Here is an 11,793-nt window from a genome sequence, read left to right on the forward strand (position 1 = left end):
TTCTCTCAGGCTTTCACAGAGAGCAAATTGGTCAAGCAATGGCTGTGACTCATCCACATGGCTGACACTGACAAAGGATCTACAAAGTGTGGTACAAGGTTTCAGGATAAATCCTGAGAGGACTTGACTGACCTTATCAGATACAAAAGTTACATTTTTTGTAATATAGGTCTTGCTTTATCTTGGTCTTAACCATCCAGCAGAAAAGTATAAAAACGAGGTAGAAGGGGTGAAGCCATGTTGGTATGCTAGGTTGTAAAAGGCTCAGGTCAACAACTTCTGACACTGCCAGGCCTGCAGATGACCCACTACTATTATGGACTACTGTACTATATTGGAATATTCTGCTGAATTCATGCACCTACAATATTTAAATGACAATGGAATACCCTATCTGACAAAACTAAACAAAGGGGATACAAATGAAGGACCATTTTGTATCTGTATATTCAAAATAGTTAGGATATATACACAGCTACCTTCTCTTAATTCAATGAATAAGAATCTTTATTCTAACAGTGCTGTGGACTGCATCTTGTATAATAAATAAGCACTGAGACAACAATGTACAATGCATTTATTATTGAAACTGTCCCACCAATTGGTTTTGAAACTGTCTCATTGCTATTTGTTTCTCAATAAAATTATTTTTTAAAAAAAGGAAGTGTCTACAGGGTGTTCAGGGTCTCACTGCTAGATCAGACTCATAGTGATCCACCTGTTTACAGTCTCCCAAGAGCTGGGCTTACAGGCACATACCACCACAGCCAGTCTCAATTGGTGTCTCAGTGCACCCCTGGGGCGGGTCTGGCACAGCATGCCCAGGGATTGAACCCCCGGCCCCTGTGCCTGCTTGCAGGTACTTTAATCCACTGAGCTATTTGGCTGGCCGTTAAGTGGATATTTTTAAATACAAATTTTATTCCATACATTTATTCTTGAAGCCCATTTTGTGGTATAATAAATAGCTTTAGCATCATTTTCATATAAATTATAATTAACAGTGTAACTTATCTAAGATCTGGAAATTAATATGCAATGAATTTGACATTTAGAGTCAAGTTGCTGGACATTAAAGCAGGTGTCCATATCTATAACTATGTTCATAATATTTCAGATTAATCAATTCACTCTATTTCAAAGGGAATGAGTACATTTCTATAAAAGTTAATTATCAGCAATTTAGAATAGCAACATCCAATAAAATTTTCTCTAATGATATAAATTTTCTTTATCTGTACTAATACTAATAGCCAAAAGTCCACCACATAGCTATGGAGCACCTGAAACATGACCAAAAAACTGAGTTTTCAAAAATTTTTAATTTAACAAGGTTAGTGCTATTATACTAAATAGTGTAGTTCTGGATTCCAGAAGTGCTAATCACAATATCTGATTAAGGCACACATAGAAATAATAGCTCATACACACAGGAGAAGCGACCAGATGGTCAGTTGATTTTATTACCATCCTGAGGAGACTTGGACTATTTACTATTGTCTGTAAACTCTGAGAATGATTTTTTTTTTTTGTATTTTAGGACAAGGTCTACAGGGTCTCACTGCACAGATCAGACTAGTAGTGATCCGCCTGTTTACAGCCTCCCAAGAGCTGAGTGAGAATGAAAATATTTCTGACATATCTTTATAGTAGGAGCTTCAAAAAATCACTTTTAACTGAATATAAAAGGAAAAGAAAATGAAAAGCTTCCTCCACATGAGGGTAGGGGAGAGGTAGCCTGCATCTGTAGTTGTCAGAGTGTGGTCCCTAAACAAGCAGTATCTTGGAGTCAGCTAAGAGCCTATCAGAAATGCAAATTGCTGCATACATTTGAAATCTCCTGACTCAAAAGCCATGGAGTTCAGAAATATCAAGCCCTCCAAATGATTCTGAAAATGTTAAAATTTGAAAACTATTGACATATACTGTTAAAGGAAAAAAAAAATGGGACTAAATGAGGAGAAAAAAGGTCCAACTCTGCTCTAGCTTGTATCTTAAAAGAAGAACCAAAGTAGAGACACTAGGCTAGTGCGAGTCTCTCTTACCATTTCTTTAATCACTTGGATTTCTTCACTTTTCACAAGTGGTTTCATATAATGGAAAAAGAACATTGTTAAGAATTCTGGCCCCAGCCACTGCTGGGCTGTGCTTCCAATAACAGGGGGCTCTGCCAAGGCAATGATTCTGAAGGAAGGGTGGATGGGAAAAATAGATCTGAAAGGGAAGCAAAATAAGAACATATCACCTTACACATTAGAAATTAAGTCATGGTAGCTGATTCCCAGGCACTGATAAGCTTATTACTCTATTAATAATGTCAAAGTTATCACCTCAAGAATGACTGTAGAGGAAAAGTCAGGACACCCCAAGGCCCTAACATTAACAGAAGTGAAATAATCACTGCTAAAAAATGTTGTGCAGTAGCTACTTATGAAACTCCAGTACTCACACAAACCACTGCTTTTGATATGCTGCTATGCTTACAGTAAATTTTCTCCAAAGTCCCTTGAAATAAAATCCCATCCAGTTCAAAATCTCCTATCTTTCAAGGATCTTACTCTGTACCAGTCATTAAAACACAAAAGAGCTGTGATTTATGGGGGGAAAACTTTTCAAAATTTGAAAAATTTAGGTTCTAAATTGAACCTAAATTTAATTTAGGTTTAAATTAACCTTGGATCAGCAAAAAAAAAAAAAAAAAAAAAAAACAACTTTAGGTCTTAAAAAGGTAAAATCAAAATTTAACATAATTTGCTCTTCTTATTGCTATAAAGATGCTATGATTTTTAAAATAATCCTTTACCAAATTTCTGCCAGAAAATCTGAAAAATCATGTAAATATTCCTGGATACATGGAAGAACAAGATAAGACTTCCTGTAATTAGTGGAATAACGTGAATTGCATTTGGACAGGAATTAGAAATCCTTATTATAATCTTATCAGGCAGGTGATATTGTCAATTCTTCATCAGTGCTATGGCTAGTTAGAAAACCCAACAGAAATGTACTTTTAGAAGCTATAGTTCTTGCAGAGAAAAAAGAAAAAATGAAACTCAAGTGTTCACCATAATTTTCAGAAAAACAAAAATATAACTGGCATCTTGTTACACGAGAATTCAAGAGCTAAATGATTGGGCAGTTAAAATGCCAAAAGGCAGAACAGACTATGAATAGAAAAAATCAGATGAGAATCAGACTTTCAAGAGTTCAGCTAAAGAGAAAGGGGCATTGACAGTAGGCAGGTGGACTTGCATCCCTAACCTTGTGACCTGTAATTTTAGAGGGAAGATTACAATGAGGAAGGCAGGGAAAAGCAATTTTATTCATGGCCACATGAAAGAGCTGGATGAATTGATGAAAAATACCAGATATTATTTCATCTTTAGGTTTAAAAAATTTATTTATAGATGTTCTCTCGGGGCTCAGGGAATATGTACTAAAAAGTTATTTTTGGAGAACAGGGAAGGATAACAACATATAGTGCCTGAAAGTTCTGAGGATAGAAGGGTCACTCAGGACTGCTAGTAATTGGTCATATAACAGATAGGAGACATGAGAAATTCTAGGAGTAGAAAGTTAAAGAGGTAAGTTATTCTGTTTTCCACTCTGGCTAAGTGGTTTGTTATTAATACAAGCAACTCTGCCCAAAAGCCTGGCAACAGATGTTGGATTCATCCTTGATCTTTCTGACTCCTAATTAGGGCAAAAGGATGGGAGACACAGCCTGGTTTGCCTGTAAAAAATTAAAGCAGCAGATGTAGATTCTCTTTAAGATAGTAAGGAATAGCAAATCAGGAATGAACAACATCAAAATCTAACAAGCAAGCTAAAATGAGAAGTCTAATGTACATCTTTAAGAGATCAGGAAGTAGGTATAGCACAGCTGAACTGTAAAGTTAAGACTAGAAGAGCAACTGAAGTGAGAGCAAGCTAGGTGCTTTGACTTTAAATAAAGTGATGCTCACTGCATGGACATACACTGTCTATAACTTGCTTTTTAGTGTTGGCTTATACTAGGTACTTGAATGAATGGGCCAAAATTGAAAAGGGCAGTTTCCGAGCTGATGTGCTAGACAGAGAAGTGTGTGCTGAAGATAAAAACAGACACCAAACTAATGAATAACAGGATGAGAAGGACCTTTTTGTTTTCTAGGTTCTTCCCAAAGGCTTCCTTGCATACAAATAGGTCATATGGAAAGTCATTTCCTGATTCTGAGATTCCTCAAGTCTGAAAAATAGAGAGCAAAAGATCTGCTACATAGTTTTTAGGGTGATCTGACAAACCAGTGTGTAATGAATATCACAGCTAAAGGAAATGATACATGAATATGAGAACATGTGCACTATTTATTATGTCAATTACATCTCAACAAAGCTTTTAATTAAAAAGACTTCAATAAACTCCCATGGTTCATTTTTGTTGAATTTGTGTTGTAAGAAACTTGCAAGAATAATACAGGTGTTTTTGACATTAACTTTCTATACTATTACACTAATGTTCCAATTCAAAACCTAGAGATTGCACAGTTTGACATGTCAAAAATTATTCAGTTGCACACTTTATATATTCTGGTTACTATACATCAATTGCATCTTAACAAGCCTTTTAATTAAGAAAGACTTCAAGAAAACCCAGTGGTTCACTTTTGTTGAATTTGTGTAGTAAGAAACTTGAAAGAATAATAGAGAACGTTTCTTTAATGACATCAATCATATGCTGGAATAAGAGTTTACTTTGCAATTAGCCATCTATATTATACTACTACTGCTCAAATTCAAAACCTAGAGCTTATACAATTCTATATGCATCCATGATTTCCTTCTTCTTTGCAATTAAGTAAACTGCATGGACACATTCCTAATGTGTTGTTCTATAATGCAAGATATAATGCAACACTTGGAAGAACGTAGATACTAAATAAATAAATGTATATTGCTTTTTTAAAATAACCATTACTATACAAAACTTTATGAATATCTTTGATGTAACTGACAAACCAAAGTAAGTGATAAAAACTGAAATAATGTTTTCCCAGCCAAAAGATAGTCTAAATCTGTTCTGGAATGAATTTGTGAAAGGAGATGTAGTTTCTGTATTAAAAAGAAAACCTCAAGACATATAGTAACAAATAACTACCCCTTCGCAGGCACAAATTGTTCATTGACCATAAAAAAGTTCAGCATTATTTTCAAAATCAAAATTTCCTTAAGGCTTTTTATTTTGAGGCATAAAATCTTGCATCTATCTTGAATTTCATTACGAATTTGCATGACCTAATTTGCAGGAAAAGAGATCCTAAGACTTCTGGGAAGAGAGGAGAGAATGTTCAGATCCTATCTGTCTTTAAACATAGGAAGAATAAATGCAAAAGGGCTCAGAGAATCCAATTTACCAAATATGGTCTTCAGATATGCAAAGATGGTTCATCACTAATCAATAAAGACTAAAAGATTAGAAACTGTTTTCAATGCTACATAACAACTAATAAAACATTCAATAAAAACACAAAAATATTAGAGCATATCTAAGTATAACCAAGACTAGCCCACTAATCCTTATTACTTCCCTGAGAAAGCCAGTAGCCTTCATGATGAAATGAACCACTGGAACAGAGAAATTGTCACTCTACCTACCTATGTTTTTGACATCAACAGGAAGAGACACATTTAGCAGCCAGTAGGATTTGTATGCCCTCCTTCCCCCAAAATAAGTTTTTCTCATTAAAGGAAGCTATTCTATTTTGGTCCATATTTCCTGCATGAAATGCAGGCATTGTTGATATCTGATGTGTGTGGTCATCACACTATTTCTAACCACCATTATTGGTATCTTACACTAAAGAAGTTTCCAATATTTCCAAGAAAGTGTTAGGTATATGGTTACCTGCAAAAAAATATAAAAGTCTGAAAAGCATTCTGGAAATTATTAAGGTGAACAATCTTGGATAAAAGTGAGTAAACAATGAAATTTAGCAGAGGAATCAAATATAATTACTATATTCGGAAACTAGGTTTCATGCTGGCCACTGACACAGAGATTGGGCGTAGTGGCGCATGCCTGTAATCCCAGCACTGGGAGACTGAAAACAGGAGAACCATTATGTATCAAGCTGTATAATGAGACCCTGCACCAAATACATAAAAAAAAGAAACAAAGAAATAAAATATAGAGGCATGACAGAGTTCTGACAACATTAAAATCTCTGGTCCTAGTTATTTCCTGAGGTTCAACTGTATGTATCCCTGACCTTCACCTCATTATGTGAGGTATTAATAAATTCATTTTGTGACAACTTGACTTTTTGATTACTTATAACCAAAAAATCTTAATAAATATAATTTTGAAAACTGCTCCAATCTGGAAGAAGAACCAGGTTTACCAAACTGAGTCTAGAGCCAAAGACACAGCCTTGGCCCAAGAAGGAGCCAGAGGAATGTCAGAGAAGGTTTCACCGAAGAAGCCACTACTAGAGAAACAGCAGAAATTAGCTAGACTAGGTCTGAAAAGCAAAAGATAAGACTGAATAAGTGTTGGCCTGGGCACCGCAGGTGAGGGAAATTACTCAAGGGCTTAAATAGTCATATGATCACAATTATGGACTAGGCACTAAACATCTTGGCTAGGTGTAAGTACAGCAAGTTTTTTCATAGAATTAAAGAATTCAAGAGAAATAGTGGATTTGTAGAAATGATCTTAGAATTCCCCTGTGACATGTAAGGGAAGATATATAATAGTCACAAGGCACTTAGGACAGAAATAAAGTGTAAAAAGCTTTTGAAGAGTGCTCATTGTATTCATGATAGGGAAGTACAGGAGAGTGGAAGAGAATGCTCAAGAAAAAGCAAGGCTGGTTTATTTCACTTATGAGTATATCTTCAAGTGGCATCTACTTAAATATAGAGGCTTTGAGTTTATCATTCTTTATAGTTGAGTAATACTCCATTGTTTAAAAATAAAGCAGACCCACATGTGTAAATATCATATAGTTTCCCTAGTATAAGAACTCAAAAGAAATAAAAATGGAAAGGTATAACACAATTAAAAGAAAAGTGAGAACTTAAGGATTAGACAGTGAAGAAAGAGCAAGGAGAAAAGCTAGAAAACATGACAGGGGCAAAGCCAGACATTTATGTGCACAAGATGGTTAAGGGAATGATCCTGAGAATCTTCAGCAGGTTGTTTTTTGTTTTTGTTTTTTGTTTTTGGTTTGTTTTTGTTTTGCAGAACGGGGGATTGAACTCAGGCCCTTGTGCTTGCCAGGGAAGCGCTTATTCCACTGAGCCATCTCCGCGGCCCATTCAGCAGGCTTTTGAAATTAGTGGTGAATTGGTAGGATTCTTACCCTGACTAACTATATATGCTGATAACTGTGAACTAAGCAACTGCACTGAAGATAGCAATGTATCTTGCTTGGAATGCCTGTCATCCTGGTCTCCTAAATACGTACTGCTTGTCATGTCATACCAATCACTGCCATACTGTCTCTCAAGTAAATGCTTGTTTAAAAAAAAAAGGGTAATAAATGAAAACAAGAGACAAGGAAAAAAAAGAAAAAGAAAGAGGAAGGAGCAAGACCCAGGAAATGCCAACTTAAGCAGTGGTCTGGAGTCTTTCCTAACTTTTCAAGGAGTTACTAGTCACTTCCTCTTCTGTGTTTCCATAGCACTTTCTACTACAGACCTCACCTCTGACATTGAAAAACTGAGTTTTATTTATTTGTTCATGTGTCTATCTGTCTGTCTTCATATGTGGTTATTACAGAAGGTAGTGACTACCAATAAATAACCTGAAGGAAAAACAAAGTAGTACTATCTGTAACAGATACCTGTACTGTCCAAATCAGTTGTACCCAACCATCAGTCCACAGGTAAGAGTCACCTGGATACAATTCTTGGCACCCAGAGAGCAACTGACCCTAGAGATTACCATTATGATAGTCAAGTTTAATTACATCACTCCAAAACTGTAGCTGGAATAGCTATAGTTAAACTGTAGCTTACTAGCTTTAAAATTAGCTCTTTGGATTATTACTTATTAGTCCATAGACTGGAAGTTGTTCTTGGAATCCTGATATGCTTGGAAGACTTATTTATTTGTGCAAGACCATTACAGCTGTTATTTCTGCCAGGCAGCTGCAAGTGACATACTACTGCTGACCACCATCCTCATCTCTCCAGCACCCTCCTCCTTAGAAAACAGAATAAAAGCCTTTCTTGTAATTCTACCCTTGATCTTTTGCCCCTATCATCCCCATAACAAACACAGCAGCAATAAAAAATTAAGTGAAAGCTAAGTATGTTTAAATACTCTAAAGAACTGTAGTTTGCTGAACTTCAGTTCTGTAATTAAGTGCAGAAACGAAATAAAGCAATTTTAGTCATGAACTTGTAATTTATGTTTCAAATGCTAAAGCCAAGAGCCACAGGATATAGAATCAACTCATACATAATTGGTCATATTACTCATAAGAAAAGCTCATCAAATAAATTTTTCTTTGCTAAATATAAATTTCTTGCTTTTTACATTACTGTGTCCTTTTAGTCAACTTGTTAGGCAATGAACACAGTAACAAGTTGTTACCCAATAAATACAACTCTGAAAGAAATACAGACAGCTGATTCTAAAAACTAATGGATTATAAAATTAAATTAAAGTTAACCAGGAAATGGTAAAGAAATTTATTAGCATCCCATACTATAAGAAAGAAGTAGATTCTATATAATGACTATTCTGAACCAAATAAAAACTGTCTGTTATCCTAGGAAAATAAAATTTCTGGGCAATAAAGAAGGAATAGTGAAAAGAATCAGGCTTTCAACTGTAGAAATAACTTAAACAAGAGAGGAGAATCAGTGCTAGAAAATCTTGTCTCTGAAATGTTAATGAAGCCACAACAGATTGATAAAAACAAACAAACAAACAAACAAACAAACAAAAAAACAGAAATGAAATGAAAATTACAAGTTTAGCCCAGAAGGTTCACCATATATCCAAAGGATGAAAGGTACAAGGAAGTCAGAGGATACCAGGAAATTAGAAGCAGGAAGACGAGCAAGATGATGTGAGAGCTATACATAAGAACAAGTCCAAATCGGGATTTGTCAAAACATACTATGAAAGACAAAATTGATTTTAAAAATGTAATTGATAAATATTGGATGTGCCTGAATGTGCTGAAAGATTTTGACAATAGAGGACATGTTTGGAATGACAATGTGATATACACATATAGAAAACAGGGGCACTTCCTTTTTGGTATTTCCATACCATTACTATATAGGCCTTTACTCTAACCTATAAAATTGCATTTGGAATTACTTATTTATAGTTCTCTCTTCATATTTAGGTATAATAATTGCTAGCTTCAGAAAAAATATGATGTATGTATGAAAGGAAACTAATTTTAGTACTGTTTACTAAATGGCTCAGCTTTGTTGTACTATACTGTATTGTACTATACTTTTATAATGTCATAATCATGTAAAAATTGAACAAAGCTTAAATAAAAGTTATACAACTCATTAGGATGAATGGGGGAATGGAAATATCCATGAGAAAGAAGTGGTCAGAGAGCTAAACGTTTTTTTTAATGAGGACATCAACAGACCAATAAAACATAAATCAAGAAATATTACTGAAAATATATTGTTTATTGATAAAGAGATAAGTACTGAAAGAAACAGCTAACAGTTGAGAGTGGTATGAGAAGTAGAAAATAAAAGACAGTCATAGAATCATGCCAAGGGACTGATATTTTTCATTAAACACTTTGAAAATCTGTTTCTCAAAACTCTATCGGGCTCAAGTTTCATGCATGAGTAACACTGGTAAAGAGTCAAATAAAAGTTTTCAAGAGTTTGTGGAGGACAGCAAGTGTTGTTTGCCTCTAATTTCTCAGCCTCGCCTCTGGGAATTGAAGCAAGCCAGGCTTGTGTTTGTGAGACAGACACAGCCTGACCATACTGAGCTGGACATTTCGGACTACCCATTTGCGGCTCGGGGCACTACACTCCTGAAAGCATTTTCATTTGTACAAGTGCCTGTAACCCCCAAGGGAGAACTTGATCCACTTTGTAGAATAGGGTTGTCCTTTCCTGGATACTCAGTGACAAGTACAGTGCTCCTGATGCCCTAAGGGAAGCCACCTGGGCAACTTGCTATGAGCTATTGCCCAACTGCCCTGATTCACCTTTCTGAAAATATAAACTCTTCTCTGGTGATTCACACGCAAATAATGTACAAAAACCGAATGTTATAAACTAAATATATGAAAGGAGAGAGATACCACAGAACAATAAGCAGTTACATAATCAAGAGAAATTACCAATAACTTGTACAGAGGTAGTAAGGAGCTTAACATTTCTCCTCTAAGAAAAAATGTCAAGGAAATGCTTTTAAAACATTTCGCTGAAATGTAAACTCAATAGTGAATACACTTTATTACTTTTTGTAGGATAGTCTTGTTTTAAATATGAGGCCCTTTGGAAAGTGGGAAAGCTTTGATTAAATGTCAGATTAAGTGAGCAAGAGATCTCCAACATGCCAATCTCTAACTGTATTAAGATGTCAATAAACATGAAAACTAACTTATACCTGCCAAACCTCTTCTAAGGGAAAGTACAATATGATCTGAAAAGTATTTTCTGTTAAATCTTTCATTTTGAGATTTTCAATGACACAGAAAATTTAAGACTAGAAGATGAACACTCATATACTCATCACCTAGATTTTTCAATTATAAAAATGTTACATTTGTGTTCTTGCTCTCACTTGATACTTTTTGTTCATGTGACATATACAACTTTTTCTCCTGAATCATTTGGACACAAGTTGTAGACTTTTTAGCTTATCCAGGAGGCATCTCAGTAAGCATCTGCTAAGTAAGAGAATATTCCATGCATGACCACAATTTCATTATTATATTCAAGAAAATTAATATTAATTCAATATCATGTAATACATACATAGAACATATATAAACCTTTCTAACTATCTTTAGAGCTATTTTCATCTTGTACCCTATTCCAGGATCCACTCATGGCTCACCATTGTATTTGGTTATTGCCTCTGTGGACCCAGCTTTTGTTTTGCTAACGAGATAAAAACAAGAGGCTAACTAAATTGACAGGAAACATAGAATAGGTTACTTCTTAAAACCAAGATCAGCCACTAATGTAAAAGCAAGAGTACAGAGTACACCTTAGATCACAACCTCAAGTTCTAGCATGTGCTATCCATGCCTAGAATACCAAATTATTAAGCGGTGCAAAGTCATTTTGGTAGATTTAGAAACATAATGCAAAATGTTACTTTTTAGCAGTAAGTTAATAAGAACACTGTATTCAAATTTACCTCTCTTGCAGTTGCTGGTCAGACAACTGCAGCTCCTCTTTTAAGCGCATGTATCTGTCTTCTCTCAGCAGCCTAGAGCCATCATAGAGGCTGAGCTCTCGATCATGGATTAACCTAATGAGATAAGGAAAACATCAGGAAATTAATCATGCTTGAACGCTGATGTTATTAGAAGGAGAATTACACAGCCAACATTTTAATCATGTCTATTATTGCTGGCAGTTAAGTCTAACAATTATGCCACAAAAACCTTTCAAAATTTCAGGTTGGCTAGTACTATAATGCTTTAAAAAATATAGTTTCTTTAGGGGAAAGTAAAAGGCATGCATAAGAAGAAGTTGAAGAAGGAAGAGAGTGCTGAATAAGTGGCCAAGTTCATCATGAGGTATTTATTAATGAGGAAGCCAATTGGCACATACATCTAATGTAACTCTACAGAA

At 35.1% G+C, this 11,793-nt stretch overlaps 1 protein-coding gene across 1 annotated transcript in view; it reads right to left on the bottom strand.

The window, feature by feature from the left end:
• Positions 1-11,793, bottom strand: part of Vwa8 (von Willebrand factor A domain containing 8) — a 441,297-nt gene that overhangs the window by 320,402 nt on the left and 109,102 nt on the right. The window contains exons 14-15 of the mRNA XM_023700137.1: positions 11,354-11,467; positions 2,046-2,214 (exon numbers count right to left, since the gene is read on the bottom strand). Of these exons, the coding sequence (XP_023555905.1) occupies positions 2,046-2,214; positions 11,354-11,467 (283 nt within the window). The remainder of the gene's footprint in view (positions 1-2,045; positions 2,215-11,353; positions 11,468-11,793) is intronic.

This window comes from Octodon degus, unplaced genomic scaffold (genome assembly GCF_000260255.1).
Source record: "Octodon degus isolate 3935 unplaced genomic scaffold, OctDeg1.0 scaffold00122, whole genome shotgun sequence".
NCBI lineage: Eukaryota > Metazoa > Chordata > Mammalia > Rodentia > Octodontidae > Octodon > Octodon degus.